The sequence below is a fragment of the Haliotis rubra genome, unplaced genomic scaffold (assembly GCF_003918875.1).
Source record: "Haliotis rubra isolate DU_JTF1 unplaced genomic scaffold, ASM391887v1 Scf705, whole genome shotgun sequence".
NCBI lineage: Eukaryota > Metazoa > Mollusca > Gastropoda > Lepetellida > Haliotidae > Haliotis > Haliotis rubra.
Window position 1 is genome coordinate 393,404 of NW_025767419.1, and position 20,839 is coordinate 414,242.

Genomic DNA, 20,839 nt, shown 5'->3' on the forward strand with positions numbered 1-20,839 from the left:
TAAGATGCACTTGAGCATGACATAAGACAGGACTATTATTTGTCAGGATTGCTGACATAAACTTTGAGTGAGTTTAGTTTTATGCCACTTTTAGCGATATTCCAGCAATATCATGGCGGGGGACACCAGGAGTGGGCTTCACACATTGTACCCATGTGGGGAATCTAACCCGGGCTTCGGCGTGACGAGCGAACACTTTAACCACTAGGTAAACTTTGAGAAAATGTTAATATGCATGTACTCATACCAAAGCCAATTTCTTCAAACTGAACAAATAGATAAACGAACACTGGATGCCCAACTGATGCCATTATTTGGAAATATTCCTGATGCTTCTTGTCTGATTTTAAAATAGTGGGAAAAAATGCCAAATGGTTACCAAAAATATATTCATGGTGTTGACAAAGCAATGATAATGGGATTCTAAAGCTCTGATCAGCCAATCCTAGCACATACAAGATGTGCAAATCTGTAAGGTTCATCTTGAAGCAAAAGACCTTTACGCTATTTCACAAAGTGGTCGACAGGCCACAAACACCAAAGGGTAAGTTAAAGTATGTAGCAATAGTCATTTAACTACAATCAACTTGTGAAACACACCCTGGTGATCAGTGAGCTAGGTAGAATATAATAATATAATCATTAAGTATGGCAAAAATAGAGAACTGGATACCTTGCAAGCAAAACCACCGCTAAGGCTAAACAGATACAATGTAGACATTAAGTAGGTGAGGTGAGGTGAGGTGAAATTGGGTTTTACGTCGTGCTTGAGAATATTTCGCTCATATGACGACATGCATGCGTGTGTATGTGTATGTGCGGCTGCTTGTACTAGCCCAGACTGAAGCTGGTTTTACAGTGCTAGCCCACTGAGATACCACGCCGCAGTGAAGCATGAATACCCCACTCAGACACATTATACTGACTCCAAGCCGACCAGTCCTTGTTGTACACTTTAATGCCGAGAGCCAGGCAGGGACCAACAAGTACCATATTTTAACGGCTTTTGGTATGACGCGGTCAGGGATCGAACCTGCGACCTTCCGCTCTCCGGGTGGACGCTCTATCCACTACACCACTGAGGCGGTCCATTAAGTAGGTAGAATATAATAACAACAACTAAGTATGGCAAAAGAAAAATCATAAAACTGGGTTCCCTGTAAGTGGGACCAGTTGTAAGGCTAAATAAATATAATGTAGACATTAATAGTCATACCAAAAAGGGTTAAGGGTGAAGCGGAACTGATCAAAAGGAGCAGTAATGTACAAAGGAGCAGGATTACATGAGGGTCCTTATAATCAAGGTTAAGCAAGAAGGGCTTTTGGTCGAGGAGCTGAAGAAGTTACAATGTTACATTCCATACATATTTTTCAGGAGGACACAAGGAGGCTTAGTGGGATCATAAACAGAACTTACCTGGTACACTTGAACACAGCAGTTAGTTACAAGGTACACCATTATATACAGGTTGTTCTTATCAGGGTTAACCAATAATGGTTGAGGAGTTGTTTAAGTTAGAATGTTACTTTTGATATATATTTCAGCAGGAATGAAAGCTGTTCCGTAGTGTTGGAACAAGTACTTACACATGGAGGGGATACTACTGGGGCCTACTCACTGTTGGGATTAAGACAAAGCATGTTGAAGGGGAGTCCGCTGGGTTCCTGGCCCACGTACTGATGGCTGACCTCGGACCCGAGGTCACTCAGAACTAAGGCATAGGTCAGTGCTTTACTAACAGACTGTAGACAGAATGGTTCTGTGGTGTCGCCAACTGAATACCTAGCAAAGCAAAAATGTCATTTCAGGAGAAAGGAAGGCTTGCGACTCACTGTTTGCGTTGAGACACAACATATTGAAAGGCTGTCCACTCGGCTCCTGGCCCACATATTGGTGAACAACCTCCGAGCTCAGGTCACTGAGAACTAGGGCATATGTCATGGCTTTGCTTACTGACTGTAGGCAGGACGGTACCTCAGTGTCTCCAATGGAATACCTAATGATGTAAACAGTCAAGTTATCAATCATCATGCTTCATTGTCAAATAGGCACCCACACAAACATGTTTCAAGTAACTGGTAGTTTCATTATTTCATGAACAAACTGTATGTTCAGTTAAAAGAATGGTATAAATATGGAAAAGGGTGTGACCTATTCATAAATGTTATGAACTAATCCAGTGGGAACTTTATATCTGTCCAAAGGAGTGTACCATATAAATAATGTGTCATGTCTTTATTCACAATACAATGTTGCTAAATAGACATATAATATCACAATAACTACTCACATTAATTTGGCTGGTGATATTTTTATCAACATGTCGTGATTCAAGTATACAGTGATACCCTGTTTGTTGTGATTTGCTATTTAACACCACACACAGCAATACTCCAGCTATATGATGGCACCACACTCAGCAATACTCCAGCTATATGATGGCACCACATACAGCAATACTCCAGCTATATGATGGCACCACACACAGCAATACTCCAGATATATGATGGCAGTCTGTATATACTCAAGTCTTGAACACACAAATTAGTGAGGTGAGGTGAGGTGAAATGGGGTTTAACGTCGTGCTTGAGAATATTTCGCTCATATGACGACGTGCATGTGTGTGTATGTGTATGTGTGGCTGCTTGTACTAGCCCAGACTTAAGCTGGTTTTATAGTGCTAGACCACTGAGATACCATGCCACAGTGAAGCATGAATACCCCACTCACACACATTATACTGACTCCGAGCCGACCAGTCCTTGTTGTACCCATTAATGCCGAGCGCCAGGCAGGGACCAACAAGTACCATAATTTAACGCCTTTTGGTATGATGCGGTTGGGGATCGAACCCGCGACCTTCCGCTCTCCGGGCGGACGCTCTAACCACAACACCACGGAGGCGGTCCACAAATCAGTGACTGACATCATGAGCATGAGTTTATGCAGTTGGGACATGAAGCAATGTGTCAACCATGTCACCAAGCCTGATGGCCAGTTCCATTAGTCACCTCACACAGCATGTTTCTGTAGAACAAATCTAACACAGATCTCCACAGGTGTTGATATGAGCGTTATACTATATACCTCTGGCCATCTACTGTACAGACGGACACACCCCACAGATTGGGGTTAAACCTTGCCAGCTGGGGGATGTAGGATGCCGGCTGAAAGAGAGAGAGGAATAGGGTTCAGACGGTGCCACACAAGGATTTAGGCTGAACCTAGCTGTCAGATGGATGTAAGAAGCTACATAAAAGAGAGAGTAAGACACGGACATTCAGTTTGTACAGTGCCCCACATAGATTAAGGTTAAACTTAGCCATTGGATGGATGTAGGGTGATGTCTCAAAGAGAGAAAGACATTGAAACATGGTTGAGATGATGCCCCACACATATATAGGTTGATATGTACATAATGGGTGTCTTGGATGCCAGCTGGCAGTTTAGAAATAGGTTGATATGAACGTTATGTGATGCCTTATATTGGATGGCAGCTGAACAATAGCTATGCTAACTACACTTGCACTATTATGAGAATAAGGATGCACTTGTAGTATAAGCTATCAACAGAGCTACAGATAACTTCTTGGGTCATTGAGTTATGTACTCACTTGTGTTCATCTCAATCATGTATCCTAATGTTCCTTTAGTATCCAAATAGATTGTACTCACCTCACTCAAACTCAATTGGGTATTTTGCCATTTTCCATTAATTTTAAAAACATAATAAAGTTTAAATGTTAGTGTTTGTTATTTATATTTGATCTGTAATATGAGAAGCGATAAGAAAGACAGCAAGTTGTCAAGTTCATGTCCTGAAATAGAACCTCTCAATATACCTCAGTTATTTTATCTATTCACCGGTACGCAAGCTAAGATTTGACATTTTTGTGTGTACGAATGTAAGATCACATTTATTGAGTATTTACAAAAATTCAAGCGTACTTGTACCCAACAGACTAATAGGAATTGAGTTTTCACATAAATAGTTGCATAATTTACGCAGATACACAGCTTATCTGTACCTCTGCATGAACATTGAAGGATTCTGATACATGAAATGTTGAAACAAGAGTGTGTGAGTGAGAGCTTGTCACTAAGAGTGCACCGATACTGACCGCTCCAGCTGTGTTGGACTTGCCCTTCTCATACAGCTTGTCAATGTCCCGACAGAAGGTAGAAAAGTCGGGGATCACAAACTCCTCTCGGAATGCCTTAGCGATGAGAACAATGTTGTCTGCAATACACCTGCAAACCAGTAAACAGCAGTGACAAGATGTCTCACCCAACATCAAGTGAATCACACTTTCAAATAACACAACAGAATTCACCAATCAAAGGAAACAATTACACTATATCAAAGATTACTTTTGGATCTAAGATCTTGTGTAATATATAGCATAGCGCTCAGGTCACAATCAGCTGAAGTTGAGCAACGTTGGGCACGGAGAGTCCTTGGATGGGTGACTGTGTTTGGCAGCTTGACTCCTGAGTGTTTCTAGGACTTCAGTCCTGTCCCACAACGAAGCACATGTGACACATGTGGTCTCAACTTAGGCAAGTGAGTTTGTTCAAAATTGCCTCTGTTCACCCAGCAGAAAATGGGTACACAGTGAAATAAGTCATGAGACTATTAACCTTCTAGCGCCTAACAGGCAGCTTGGGTTATCCGGGGTAATAATAATCAGATTGTGCGCTTTGAGCAGGATATCTAGCCTGGAAAAGGCACATTATAATTATTCTCAGTCTTCTTCTTCTTCTTCTTAATATTATTATTCATGCTGTTCAATGACAACCAGCTCATGTTATGAGAGCTGTATTCTGCCTGTGTTCTACCTTGAGTTATTACCCACGTGGTCAATGTATGGGTAGTTGCATACTGATCTCGTACATCACATGAGTGTCGTATCGCGTTGACCTGTGTTGTAACGACTTGACCCGAGATTCAAACGATTTGATTGGATAACCGATGACCTCTCAGTTAGGTCACGTTGTGACGGAACTACCTCTTCATTCATAACAAACACGTGAATTCATTCATTCTACAACTTAGATCCATTGTGGGAATGTAAACATTGTGAACGTTGCCTTGTCGCTGTTTAATTGTGAGTCGATTATATCCATCGAAAAACATTAACGCAATGTTTCCACCAGTGATGTTAGCCGAGTGAAGCAGTTGCAAGCCCGAAGAAACGGGGTGCTACAGTCTAGTTAACTGTAGGAGGCTGTACGTGAGGCGATGACAACTGACATGCATCGTGACGTCGGTTACCAAGGGGACAGACGAGAATGGCGTAGAGTAGTGACGTCAATACAGTGTGACGTCATGCAAAAGTGTACTACACAACAAAATTTGTCCGCAACCTCTTTATGAAACCGGTTTCGGTTTGAAACCATAACAATAACAAAATACACTATTTTGTCAATTCAATGCATGTAAGACGTGGGTAATTATAAAAAATACCACACTCGGTCTCATTACACACGAATTATACGAAGCTCGTGACCTTCAAATGGTTTCTGACCTCGCTCGCCTCGGTCAGATACCATAGGAAGGACACTCATTTCATATAATTTGTATGTAATGAGACCGAGTGTAGTATATATATGTCTCCCGTTGTGTGACAGGCTTACTTTTTAAACGTCCCTCTGTCCAGGAAGTCATATGCATGCCCCTCTCTCTTGATGTTCTCACTCTGTATGCTGGCGATCTTGGCCATGGATTCCTTCAGACGATGGTCCGTCTCCCTGAGTCCAGTCTTCTCCAGCTCCTGTGTTGGGAACAAGGGATGAGAATGTAATTAACAGATCAGTCAAAGAATACCTCAGTCACGGACATGTATCAGTAAAAGATGGACAGGTGTGTCACAGATAGAGTTCACTAACAAAGGGATACCAGTAACCGACAGCGTGAAATATAAGGGAGAAAGGTTTCCACCTCCAAAACTGGCACAACAAGGTTACTGAGTTTATCTAACCAACCAACAGATAACAATGATTCGTTGCCTGCTTGATAGCTTTTGCATGCTGCTTATTCAAGAATGATTCACAAATAACTTTCATACAAAGAGTGTTGTGTCACTAAATCCAGTTGCATGCACATTCTTGTTACCATGGTTATTTGACCATAACAAAGGACAGGATTGTGGCAAAGCTAGAGAAGCAGCTGTAATAAGTTTCAGAGCAAGAACTGGCATGAAAGCAGTAATAGAAGTAACAGCATCTTTGAGACTTATGAAATAAATACAGTTTGAACAGAACTACCACAGATAAGGACAAAACTTCATGGATGTACTTCTGTATCGAAACGTCACACCATCCGAATAAAGAAGTTGTACATCCATAAAGTTTTGTCCTTATCTGATTCTCCAACTTCTAAACATGCCTCTCAAAGAAGAAAACTACTACAGAAAAAATTAAATCATTATTACATAAGTATCTTGCAATAGACAGGCATGTAACAATGATCACTAATTTGTATTTTTTAAAGCAAATATTGGATTGACTCACTTTCAGTAATGTCACGTAATACACAGAGAATCCATTCACCAAAGTAAAGAAAGGGGAAATCTTAATAATATACCAACAACCTCCTGTAGACAATCGCTCCAACATACCATCCAGCCAGTATGAACTTCTTAAAGTCTAATGATAATGTCCATTCCTGCCTGAAGGTTGGCATGTCTTTAACACACAGACTCACAAAACAACTAACATGTATAAAACATGGAGCATAAGCACAATGTGATTCTTAACTGTATCATGTACTTAGACCTTAGGGGTAGGCCACATTGTGTCATTTTATAATTTTACGGCCATAAAAAATGCCTAAATATTTGTTATACAATGAACTGTATATGTTTGACCCAGACTAACATTTAGTACCAGAAATTAAAGCATCTTTTTTTAAAATATATATCAACAAATAGAATCCTAATGGACCCCAGAATAAATCTAAATCTCTGAACTGTGGCAATCTAGACTTGCAATATCATTCTACACTTGAGTTGAGTTGAATAAATTATAATTCATTCTCTTAAAGGTTTGACTTATTCTCCTAAGGAAAAGTTAACAGTATTTTGTAATGGTTACATCTTCCAGTCTGTACTATGGGCTGATGGCCTAGACTCCATAAAGAAAGCATCAGTTACAGACTGACAAAACTCTGTGAACCATAAACTCCACAAAAGCATGCCCTTCGTGACAGAGGACTCTCTGCCTGATTGTGTCTCACTATCTATATATCTGAGTCAACTTAACAAAAATAGACCCTCCTAACCACCATGGGTAATTTATTGCAATGATGAAAAGAACATGAAGGCTTATATACTGGCAACATAAAGAAACTGTGCACACAGAAAATATAAAGATAGACAGACAGTGTCTTTATACATAAATAAAGGTGTGAACATAGCAAGTATTGGAGACAATCAAACGCTCATGCAGGTGCCAGGCGACGTGACGTCATTGTTGGTGGCCTATGGACTTGCAATGTGTTACTGCACGTGCAGCCTGTGCAGCTGCACACAACATGTGAAACTCAGAAATTGATGTCACTGTCGAAAGCTTGATCTTTGGTCATTCAAACGTTCACAAATTCACATGAGAATTCACATGCACATCATGCCAAATTTAACATCAGCTCAACGTCACGAAACCATTGGAATGGTTCGAGCAGGCATGAGCCAACAACAGGTGGCAGCAAATTTCCATTGCCATCGTAACACGATATCTGCATTAGTCAGTTGTTATGGAAACAGTAATGACGTCGACGACCACCCACGTTTTGGGCGTCCCCGGGTAACGACGCCAAGACAGGACAGATGGATTCGGGTGAATAATCTCAGACACAGGTTCCAGACGGCAGTGACCACGTCCCAAACCATTCCCCAGGCCTTCAATGCTCATTTGGTATCCTATATGTGTCGTCGATGCACTGCTGTGCTTCACGCGCATGGTGGTCATACCCGTTATTGACTTTGTGACTTCGTTGTGTGACCCCCTACTCAATTTGAACTTCTGACGTCATTGTTACGGATATTGTTCATGTTCTTTTGACATGTTGTTGTGGCCTGATACTTCAGCTTATAAAGTGTCTACATCATTTCGTCTTTTCTGTGTTGTATTCCAATTCTGAAGGAATTTTCTGTGTGCACAGTTTCTTTATGTGGCTAGTATATGTTGTCACACAAACGTGACCATAAATGTTTCCGAAAATCTTGCTGTCCAACCATTTGAACATTATCGATAATGTCACTCTATAAACAACCAGTAAGTAAGAAAACGTCATCACGAACAGAGCAGTTTTAACCACAGTTGATTTTACCATGAAAAACCTTCCTTTACTAGTGTTTAGAAATTGCACTATTTCCCTGGTAAACACTGTGATATTATCAAGTACCTAAAGAGAACCTTTGCTTGGAGATAATGTTCAGGCAATGTCTGTGGCAATGATGGTCACTCAAGCTGATCGTCATTCCATGATTTCACATACACTTGGATCACGAGTGTAGGATCTGGTGAAACTTTGTTGTTTTGGCATTTGAAATGTTTAATAAAGATTTATACTATGCCAAGGTTATTTAAAATTAAATCATTTAGTTAAAAACCTACTGATGCCTCCAATTAGTAAATATGTTGTTAGAAATATTCCCTTGACAGGCTAGTTTGGGGTTGGTTTTGTTTTCCCTTGCCCAATGTTAGTGTAGAACCTGATCCACAAGGTCATGGTCAGTAATAGCGCAAGGATGTCCCAAAATAAACCTGCAGTGTTTGTTTACCAAGACTTCATGAATCACTAGATAAACATGATACACATAAATGTTCTGCTGTGTTGTTACATGTAGGATAAAACATGAACCTGATATATGAGTGGGTGAAACATTTCAGCAAGCTGGTGCAAGAGAATTATGGTCATGTATTACAATTTCAGATTAATTTTAAGAATTCCATTACATTTAACTAATAATTTTGGAATTATTGTTGACTGAAAGACTGTGTCAACAAAACAATCTGTTTCGTCTATAATTTCCCAAATGCCCAGTTTAGCCCATAAGGGTGATGACTACATAATTTTACTTGATACAGTGGTCACATGAAAACTGGCCCCTGAAACTGAACTTTACTACATTTTTCATTTTACTCTTGATACTGTGGTCACATGATAAAGACCAGGAAACTGTTTGTACAGCTGAACATGCAAAACTCACTCATCTGGAATGCTATTACATGCAGCATTAATGAACATGTAGTTATTACTAAACTTGTTGCATATTAATATAAACCACAGAGATACTGCCTTTCCACATGGCAAATAATTATTGTGCAACAGCCAGTCCTCTTGGTTTCATATGCATAATCTTTGCTATATCTATAAAAAGGCTTACTCCTTAAAACTAATTAATGAATCCATGGTATATCAAAATGTCACCAATTTCACCACACCTATTTATATCCAAATTCCAATAATTTTTCAAATTTCCATTCATCGATTATATCATGCTTAGGTCAAACTTGGATGTGTTATTCCCTAGTAAAATCAAATTTCTTTGGAGGTCCCAAGTATCCATATGAATCTGAATTGACTGAACAGTAAACTAGATAAAGATTATACATCCATGCTGATCCAGACAGTGACATCGTGATTGAGGATATGCTTGAGTTATTGCCCCTTTCCCTTCACCAGTAACCTGCTTGGCACTGAAATTTACATACACCTTGTCTTGTGTCCTGACCTGGTACTTCTCTCTCACCACCCATTAGGCGGATCCAGGAATTTTGAAAGGGGTGGGGTGGTGGGTGGTGGTGGTGGTGGTGTTTCTGCCAATGCAAAAAAAATCTTCAATGTCATTTTCTTAAGTCTTAAGTCATTTTCAAAAGGGGGGAGGGTTCAAACCCCCTGAGTAGTCTGGATCCGACAATGCGCCTGATGTTTGGTTTTCAAAATACACTTTGTTGGTAGTCTCGAGTGAGTGAGTGAGTGAGTGAGTGAGTGAGTGCGTGAGTGAGTGAATTTAGTTTTATGCTGATTTGGGCAATATTCCAGCAATATCACGGTGGGGAACACCAGGAATGGGCATCACACAATGTACCCATGTGAAGAATCGAACCCGGGTCTTTGGCATGATGAAGGAATGCTTTAACCACTAGGCTACCCCACCACACTGGTAGGCTCAAACCCTGGATAACTCGAACCTTTTTCCAGGTCCTCAATAGTTTGCAACAATGACGTTTGACTGTTAATGTTAAATAAATCTGCCATTTGTATAAGACTTATTTGTCAATAGGGAAAAGGAAGCAGGCAATATATACAAAGTACAGTGTATATGTTGTCTTCATCTGGGATTTATTATCCCAATGACTCTTGGTATAAATCTTCAGAAGTACAACCATGACTACCAAAAGGTTTGAAGACCTCAATTCCATCCATACCTAATGAAACATAGACCTTGTGTAAGCATCACCCTCAGGCAAACATTAGGAAGGTTTGTCTATAACACAAGAAGGAAATTTTCGGGAATCCTAGGGTTATCAAGTGTATCCTGTCTCCATCCCCCTGTCATAGACACCCTTGGCCCACTTCAACACCCTTGCTTTATTCCACTATCACTATCACTTCACCTACTTAGCATCTACTTTCTCCTGCTATAGAGCCTGACATCAACAAACAAGTACTTGTCATGTTGCTACACAAAAACACATTCTCAGTGAAGCTATGAATGAAATATTTAATTGAATCAGAACTCTTCAAGACATTTTGTCCGAAAAAAACACAATTCCTTACAAACGAAAACAGATGACATTGTGTCCAAATGCTACAAGACAAGTAAACTTAGTAACGTCAGGGCCAAAGACTGACTGATTGACTGAGTATGGTTTTACGCCGTTTTTAGCAATATTCCAGCAATATCACGGCAGGGGACACAAGAAATGGGCTTCACAAATTGTACCCATGTGGGGAATCGAACCCGGGCCTTCGGCTTGACGAGCGAGCGCTTTAACCACTAGGCTACCCCACCGCCCCCAGGGCCAAAGATGAAACATTAATGGGGATATACCTGCTTCTTTAAATCACAAAAGAACAAAGGAATTATACTGGAATTCTGTTTTCAGCATAATGTAATTTGAACAGACCCCAATCAAGGATAGAGCTAAATGGTCCAAGGGTATTTACCATTAGATTGGACACATAATATCGTGGAGTATAGAGTCCATGCTCTGGCCGCAGCATATTGAAATACCATGTGCAGTGAGGTGAAACAAACTAGTAGTACCCTACAACACATCTCGTACGTGAAACCATATCAGTATACTCTCACACTGTTCCAATAACCTTTACTAAATGAAGGTTACATACATACAGGGACCAACTGATGCCATTGTAAACTTGCTTCATGACTCAAACCTCCTTCAAGCTACATCTATGTGATGTGTCAGATATTGGGATGCTTGGATTCTCAGAGATGTAACATGACACTTTCCTGGTCAATGAAACACTGTCACCTTTGGTCTCCATCAGTAAAAAGGTTTTGGGTCCTTGAGGTCTCAGATTTGATTTATATAAGATGTAGATCAGCATAAATTCACCTTGAATGACCCTTGCAATAGACACCGTACTCACATTGTTGGAAACATCTCATATGTGATGTGTCAAATATTTGCATATCTACCAACAAGGTTCACTGGGACATCAATAAGACACAACTTTAAAGTTATTCATCACAGAAGCAAGCATTCATGACACTGTAGACAAGATATAGGAATGCTTCACTACAGGTTCAAATGTTATGTATTTCTCATTTCTTCATTATTACCATACAATTATTACTAACTTGAATATTTAATTTCTTATTTTAAATTTCTGGAGTATACCCTGTTTTTGTTCTTTTTCCAAAGTATACATTGTAATCACAAGGCAGCTACATATCCCTGCTGTGTTTTCAGGGGTGGAAATAACCCATTACCTGACGTCCGAGTCCAGTGTTTTTTTCTGTCGGGCAAGCAAATTTGTATATCACACTGTACCGGTGTCCAGTTGACTTTCCAGTGTTTATTATGTTGTTTATTTAAAAAATCAGCAAGAAAATGGTTGGTATAGTGGGAAAATAATCAGGGCAAGTGACTTTACATGTGCCACTCTACCGGAGTACACTAGCAATTTTAAACTTATTTCCACCCCTGGTTTTCAAAAACAATTACAGAAGATACAGACACTAACGGACACTCACACACCAAATGCTACAGGACAACATTCACAATATAGAATGCCATTCTGTTATGACCATATCAGACATGATAGACCATCAGCAGTCATTAGAGGGAGAACTATATGGTGAGGCAGCGACACAATATCCCAATAACATAGGGGTGATATGTTTCGTATCCCAATACAGCACTTTTAATTAATTTTATTAAGTTTATATTTGTTGTAGGGGAGTAACATATAAGCATGGGTGCATTCTGCTATTTATAGCCAACCAGGAAATACGACAGAATCGGTTCTTGACAAGTTCTCTTATAATTCACGTTTTAACATCAATATAAATTGTAATGTAATTAATCATATGAACTGAGGCACAGGAGCTGTAAATCATTATATTGTATAATGATACTTGTATCGTCATACATTATTGTATTGTCATACTGTCACACCACTACTAGTCATGTAATATACCTTGTCATTTATGGATATATCGATGCAAATTGTTCTGCCTGGTTAACCAATGAAATAGCATGGAATCACTTGAAATATATTTGCAAGCAGGCCACAGAAGTGTCAAGGAGATTTGAACTAGGGTCTCTAACAAGCCTGGGTAAATGTCTGTCTGTCTCACAGTCCCTGAACCACATTGCCTGGCCCTCCCTGCAATGCTTAAGCCCTCAAAGAGGCAAGTCTAGATTTCCCCAGGTTCTACCAACTCACTGGGGCTCCTTTTCTATTTAAATGGGTTTATTTGTTACCATCAAATTATATCGATTCAGGAGATTCAGGGACTAAGCATTAGTCTAGTCTGGTCAGTGATGACTTCAAAATCAGGATCAAAATTTCATCTTAATCATATTTTCTCAACATCATCTAGTTGCTTTGTAAACCAATCCTGTCCAACTGAAGAGTGAGTGAGTGAATAAGTTTAGTTTTATGTCACTTGTAGCAATATTCCAGCAATATCACGGCAGGGGACACCAGAAATGGGCCTCACCCATTATACCCATGTGGGGTACAACTGAAGAGAAGAAAGGGGCCTAATATAATGACCATATATCGGGTCTCAGTTTTGTCGCTCTAGTAATTTTGTAGTCTGTGACAAACCCTCTGAGGGTGCTTACTCATGTATTGTATTACACGTACTTGCTTCAAGGTCGTAGCTAGGGAGGTCGCGAAATCTTTTCCATGGTTATTGCCCCTCTAAAGCCATAAATATCCTTCAGAATGTAGGTCAAGGTTTGGGGGGAAAAGCCCAGTATAGATGCATCAATTGTTAGCATATTACTCTATAAGTATAACAGATCTGTCTGAAAGAATAACTTACACTGTTTCGGTTAATGTCTCAAATATAAGTGAGTGAGTGAGTGAGTTTTGTTTTACGCCGCTCTTAGCAATATTCCAGCAATATCACAGCGGGGAATACCAGAAATGGGCTTCACACATTGTACCCATGTGGGAAATGGAACCCGGTCTTCACGTGACGAGCGAACGCCTTAACCACTAGGCTACCCCACTGCCCCTCTCAAATATAATGTCATGAGCCTCAGGTCGAATCATTGCCTGATTCCTTGGACATGTACATTTGACTTTCCTTCCTACAACTATAAATACTCAGAAAAGTGTATATTTGGGTATCATGACACAACACTGTAATGTCCATGGTTATCAGGGGTGAAATGGCATACCGCGGTATTAGTAGAACCACAGTATTTTGTCTTCAGTTTGGTATACCGTAAGTGCAATCCAAAAATTTGGTATTTTCGGTTTTGTACCGTCATTTTATTAACCTTTTTAAACCTTTTCTAAAATGTCTAGAAATTGAATCATTTTGTCAAAATCTATCTAAGTTTGGCTCTTGTCAATTTTCTGCATTATGATCATATCTCATATACCGGTGAGGTGAGGTCCACACCTAGACGCCATTGTTGCCACACAATCCCCACTGAAGCAGGACAAGCATGAGGCCATGGGGATATTTTGTGCCCAAGACACATGTCAAGCCTTATAATAACCACCCATACTAAGGGTAATTGTTGTCTGTTACCCTGTACATTTCAGTACAATTATCAGATTCATATATATATGTCTGTTACCCTATAAGTTTCAGTACAATCATCAGATTCATATATAAAGCATTAACATGTGAACTGATTGCTCCTCTAACCTGAGATATGAAAACATACTGACCGTCTTGAACCTTGTGATGGACAACTTGTCAGGTGTCTCACACAGGTAGTCGAACAGGGAGTCTTCCATGTGAACATGGTCAATCTTGGCTTCACTGGAATAAACATGAAAACTGATACAGACCAATGCAGAAAAATAGTTATAATCAGAATCGTCACTCACTATAGATAAATAACAAACACACAGAAATTATACTTTTATTTTTTGGGGGGCACATATGACAGTTGATGTAATACAATGGCCCATTTTGCTCTTGGAATAACACAAGGCCATCACCAGTCATACCGAGGCATGTTGATAATAGTGGTTGCGATTCCAGGTGATAACAAATGTCTGTTTTCACCTGAAAATAAAAAGAAATATGTTCTCAATATCTGGAAGTCAAATACATTCACTGCACACAAAAGATTGAGTATATGTGAGATAGAATGTCCGCTGTTTGACAAGACTTCATTCAGCAGGCAATATTGTTAGCAAATACTGGCAAAACTCTTTAACTTGATTAACTCAATACACCTTTTTTCATACAAGACAAATGCTGCTTTTCTCTGTGGTGTATCATGTTTATTGATTCTGCAGCTCTTAAAATAACATAAAAAGGTGGCAAATATTCAAAGGAACAATTTTGTTTCCTTGCTCAAAATGCAAAATGACATATTTCCACAAAGATATGGGCAGACAACAGGTTCCACAGTGGGCCTATTGGAAAAGTATAATTATAGTCTGTTTGCAGTGAAAACGTACCGATGAATTTCACTTTAAACAAAAAAGTAAATGAAATAAAGTGAAATTAAGATTGCAAATCCTCATAATTTTACCTTACCAATTGAACATTAAAATCTCAGAATTTTATTCAACTTTGGATAAAAGTTGTTTAACAAACAATCATAGTTTCAAATCGCTATTATTGGTTCGTATTACAAGGGGGTATGCACATTAAATGAAACCCCGAGAACAAGAAGGGTTGGTTTCTACAGTAGTCTAAGTTAACGCTCATCACGCACTGCACGTACATATGTTTCACTGTTCCAATTACTGCGCGTACCCCCTTGTAATACCAACCAATAATAGCAATTTGAAACTATGATCGTTTGTTAAACAACTTTTATCCTACAAGATTTAAATGTTAAGTTGGCAAGGTAAAATTATGAGGATTCGCAATCTTAATTTTACTTTATTTGATTTACTTTTTTGTTTAAAGTGAAATTCATCGGTACGTTTTCACTGCAAACAGACTATAATACTGGTTAAGGGAAATCATTTTTACAAAATGTGAAATGTATATCTAATCTGCCTATCAGCATTTTAGACCAAATGAAATCATAAGCAAGAAATACAAAATAAGACTGGTCTTAATCATGTTAATATTAATGAATTTTAAACCCTTGGGAATTAGAGATATGACAATTTTGACTGGTTGGTTTCAAAGGAACAGACTGAAAAGGTGAAGTTAATGATTTCATAGAGAATGTTGGATAGAGGCATTATCGGTAACATTCTCAAATTGTGAAACATGTTGTTTAGGATACAACATAACCTGTGAACACCTTTACATACACAGATTAAATAAATTCAATTTAGCAAAATAATCACACACACAGCATGGTATATGTCAGAACTATAAATTTGAAATTCTAGATCATGACATAAAATTAAAAATCCAATATTTTGATATATTTAAACTAAACATTTAGAGAAAGGCATCAAACGTTAATTCAACTTACTTCTGGTTCTTTTCCAGGAAATATTTTCTTCAATCCTCAGATCACCTTGATGTCAAAGACTAAACCATCCACTGAAGAAAAGCAGGCTGGGTCCACTCTGGTGTGACCTAAAAACTATCCAGCAGTGCAAAACCTGATCTCCCCTTTACTTATATACCTGGGAAGAGGGGAGAAGGGGAGGGTACAGGTAGAAAGACAGACTGATGACGCAGGCTGGTCCTGGGTATCTGTAAGGCACTACTGGATGAGATAGGTCCACCCCCAAATAAATTATTTCTTCATGTTACAATGGAAAACAATTTGTATTTTAATGGCTACAAATTACTGCAGTGACATGTTATGACTGATCTTGAATTCAGCTCCTTGAATCAGGGATGAGACAATCCAGCAAACTGGCTGGTTGGTTGGTTGTTTAACGCCGCAGCTCAGCAATATTCCAGCTATATGGCAGCAGTCTGTAAATAACGGAGTCTGGACCAGACAATCAAGTGATCAACAGCATGAGCATCGTTCTAAGCAATTGGAATATGATGGCACGTGTCAACCAAGTCCAGCGAGCCTGACCATCCAATCCTGTCAATCACCTCTTATGACAAGCATGTGTTGCTGAAGATCAATTCTAACCCGGATCTTCCAGCAGACTAAGCACACTAGACATCAATGTTTGCCTTTTTGCTGTGTGATGGATGTAGATTGGGTAAGGTTATGCATTTTTTTAGACAGCTATTTTGTCTATAAATGATCACCTTTTAAACATATCTATTTGTTCTATCGGTGCATCTGCTTAATGCTCAACCCTCCCCTCCACTTTCTTGAAAGTCCATCCAAGTCCAATATTCCATATTGGCTGAATATTGCTAAAAGTAGCATAAAACCAAACACACCCACTCTTTTGCTAAAACACACCATTGATTGTCACATTACATTAGTGTGCATACAGAACTTTCAAAGCTTCAGACAGAAATATACTGTTCCAAGGGTGTTGAGAATCTGTTCATAGCAGATACCTAATTACGAAAACTCCTTTCTCAACTAACTTTTTCAGAATGACAACAATAAGTGCCCAGGGCCCCGTTCCTCAAAGCGATCGTAGCTACAATCAGTTGTAAGCCCTACGATCAAATTTACCAGTATCGTAAATAACAATTTATTGTCGTTCCTCAAAGCTATTGTAAGGGTATTGTAAGTATCGCGATTGTAATTCTTTCGATCGTAAATTACAATTTTCAAGGATAGTGCATGTACACACTGGGTGTCCGAGGATAACTCAGGTTCTAGCATGCATACCAGTTTCAGAATGGAAGCCCTTGTTATTCTGTACCTTGAAAATATTTCAGCGTCATTGTAAACATCAAGAATACGACTACGGTCTCGAAATATCTTCTCAGGGCAAAATTTCTGTCACCTCTGTTTATGAATTACAACAAACGCCGCCATCTTGTTCATTCACAACAGTCAATCAAAAGGAAGTTAGAGACGGTCATAAGCAACTCACGGAAGTGATTGTAACTTACAATTATTAATGTAACTTACAATTGCTTTGTGGAACGGTGGAGTGATTGTAAGTTAAAGTTACAATTGGATTGTAATGATTTACAACTATTGTAGTGTTACAATCGCTTTGAGGAACGGGACCCTGGGTAGTAAATATACATAGATACAACCCATGGATGCATGTAATATGAACTGTAAGTACCATTGGATAAAAGAAAGTTTGTCTGTTTGAATATTTTGAGTGAGTGAATGAGTTTAATTTTACGCTGCTTTTAGTAATATTCCAGAAATATCATGGCTGGGGACACCAGAAATGGGCTTCACACATTGTACCCATGTGGGGAATCGAACCCAGGTCTTCGAGCACACGCTTTAACCACTTGGCTACCCCACCCCCACTTGTATATTTTGGACTAATTAAAGTTTAGACCATGAAGTGTGGACATAAAGTTCACTATGCATGGACTGATGATCATCATTTAATCACTCATTGTTGTCTGTCAGAATACCTGTGTCCTGCAGAATCACAAATACAGAGGCCTGGATTAATATGTTCTAACAACATACAACCAAAACACATTTTCAACTTTAATATACAAAAGTTACTTGATTTACATTAACAAAAACATCTAAAAATTTTATGACATTTATTGAGAACATTGCTTGATTTATTTGTCTGATGTCCGAGTCTTGACCCAACTAATTCACACAACATGATCAGTTATAGAGGGAAATATGTCAACTTTAATGGCAACCCCTCAGATAACGCAGTTGCACATGAATTAGCAAAATGCTTCCTGTTTTCACTTTGATAGGAGGTGGTGGTGGTGGAATTGGGTTTAACGTCGTGCTTGAGAATATTTCGCTCATATGACGACGTGCATGCGTGTGTATGTGTATGTGCGGCTGCTTGTACTAGCCCAGACTGAAGCTGGTTTTATAGTGCTAGCCCACTGAGATACCATGCCGCAGTGAAGCATGAATACCCCACTCACACACATTATACTGACTCTGAGCCGACCAGTCCTTGCTGTACCCTTTAATGCCGAGCGCCAGGCAGGGACCAACAAGTACCATATTTTAACGTCTTTTGGTATGACGCGGTCGGGGATCGAACCCGCGACCTTCCTCACTCCGGGCGGAAGCTCTAACCACTACACCACGGAGGCGGTCCTTCAATAGGTGTGTGAGATTGTGTTTGTTTGCTGTGCCGCCAACCCTTCAGATCATGTTTTCACTTTGTGTGTGTGTGTGCGTGCGTACGTGCGTGTTGCACAAACATTCAGCTATATCCCAGCTATATGACAACCGTCTGTCAACAGATATATAGCCAAGCTTTCCTCTGACTGGTCTATGTATGCATATAAAGATACACATCAAACATCATGACGCTTGAGTAATGCATTTAAACATATGGCTCAACTAATGGATAACGAGGTTCAAGACTGTTTAAAATGAGGGAGTTGGGTGGAATATTTTGTATATACTAGTTAATTTGTCTTGACATTAAACATGTGTGACATCCTAATGAATCCAAGATAAATCTGTAGTTCCAGGTTACCTTTAGAACTTTACGAAGAAAACAACACAGAACACAAATATACCCTTAATATTCCAGCCATGTATGCATAAAATCATCCATGTCAAGATATTAGCATGGTCTTAATTAAATGTGGATGTGTTTCTTTCTAGATACAGAAATCAGATTGATGTGTTCTGTGTGTGGTGGCTCTAACCTGAATTCGTCACATGGAAAACCATGTTGGAATCAATACAGATAAACACATGTAAGAAACATTGTTTGCATGTTGCAGATATTCTTCAGAATGGAGTGCCTCACAAACGCCTGTACATGATGACTCAGCTATATTTACTCAATATATGGGGTCTCAAATGTTTATCATCATTTATATATACTTACTGGTCAAGAAAGCCACGATTCTGTCTGTCTTTGATCTGTAACTGTACACGTGTTGTCTGCCATTCTTTCTTACTTTCACTTAAAGCTCCCACACTCAATCCATACTGACCATAGCACTTTGAGTTTACACAGGAAGTCACAATATTCCTTCGTAATTCTACACCAACTTTTGCAATACTGCTAATGGTACTAACTGGTTTTACACACAATATATAACCAAAAAGGTTCATAACTCAAAATATAATGTTATTATATATACATAACCTAACAGTGGAAATATTCATATAGTCATATTAATGATATGAAACTCGATCTACTGTGAAATATGAAATACGATCATACGGACATTTATACTACCCAGGTGCGCGCCTTTGTGAATATATTCACGCGGATGTGACGAAATAGAGGTATCCTCGTGTGCACTCTCTAACCCCGTCAACGAATGGTGTTCCGATGTTCGCTGTTAAAAATAAGTGCCAAGTGATGTACCAGAGCACAGAAATTGTAACATGGTAAAAATTGTGGGGTTTGCATAATAACGGGGCGGACGGTCACTCGTAATAAAGAGGGGGACTTAACCGATTAATGTAAGCTCATAATATTTACATCCTTTTACATCATAAACATGATCGTAATCGAAAGGGCATATATGAGAGGTGAACTGGAAAGACTGCTAACGAAGGTTTGACATTAGAGAGGTCAAATTCATTATCCACGTGTGAATGGGCGATTTTGTACACGTAGCATTAGGGCCCTAGCATTATGCTGTGGAATGGCTCTTCGGAAACTGTGTTTGTTTTCATAACTTGGTATATGGTGTCTGGTATTGTTTGGCCAAATTCAACTTGCCCACTACATGCGTACTTGTGGCTATTTTGACCAACACCATGCACATGTCCGTTACTATCGGATTGTTGATGTTCCGGTTCTCTACGTCACCAATCACGTGATCTTTCTCAACTATGATTGGTCGCACGACTACGCGGTAGTACGCGATCTTCTCAGATTCGGCGAAAAGATAGCAGCGCGTGGAGAAGTCCTCGTATTGCATCAGAGGCCATGTGGAAAATTTAGGGGGGGACCACTTGTTGGTAGAACAGCCAGGTAATCAACACGCGTGTGTATTTCAATTTCACACCTGCAACTCGCACACCTTGCTGTTCTACTAAGCTAGTTCAGTCAGCTAAACGTACTTTAGCTGGCTGAACTATACTAAGCAAGTGGTCCCCCCTCGTAAAAAAGCAAATAGTGACATCATATTAATGATCGTTTGTTAAACAACTTTTTTATTCGGGTGTCCAAAA

The 20,839-nt window shown here is 39.3% G+C and overlaps 1 protein-coding gene and 1 long non-coding RNA gene across 3 annotated transcripts in view; one reads left to right on the top strand and one right to left on the bottom strand.

The window, feature by feature from the left end:
- LOC124258999 (glutaminase kidney isoform, mitochondrial-like) overlaps positions 1 to 20,454 on the bottom strand; it is a 31,694-nt gene extending 11,240 nt beyond the window's left edge. For both annotated transcript variants that reach the window (XM_046693060.1, XM_046693059.1), the window contains exons 1-6: positions 19,536 to 20,454; positions 14,397 to 14,490; positions 5,639 to 5,775; positions 4,123 to 4,252; positions 3,089 to 3,168; positions 1,834 to 1,997 (exon numbers count right to left, since the gene is read on the bottom strand). In XM_046693060.1, coding sequence (XP_046549016.1) covers positions 1,834 to 1,997; positions 3,089 to 3,168; positions 4,123 to 4,252; positions 5,639 to 5,775; positions 14,397 to 14,490; positions 19,536 to 19,765 — 835 coding nt within the window. In that variant the 5' untranslated portion in view covers positions 19,766 to 20,454. The remainder of the gene's footprint in view (positions 1 to 1,833; positions 1,998 to 3,088; positions 3,169 to 4,122; positions 4,253 to 5,638; positions 5,776 to 14,396; positions 14,491 to 19,535) is intronic.
- On the top strand, positions 9,720 to 17,259 carry LOC124259000. Its single transcript, XR_006893731.1, has 3 exons — positions 9,720 to 9,730; positions 16,333 to 16,336; positions 17,188 to 17,259. It is a non-coding gene; the product is annotated as an uncharacterized LOC124259000 (long non-coding RNA).
- Positions 20,455 to 20,839: the final 385 nt, after the last annotated feature.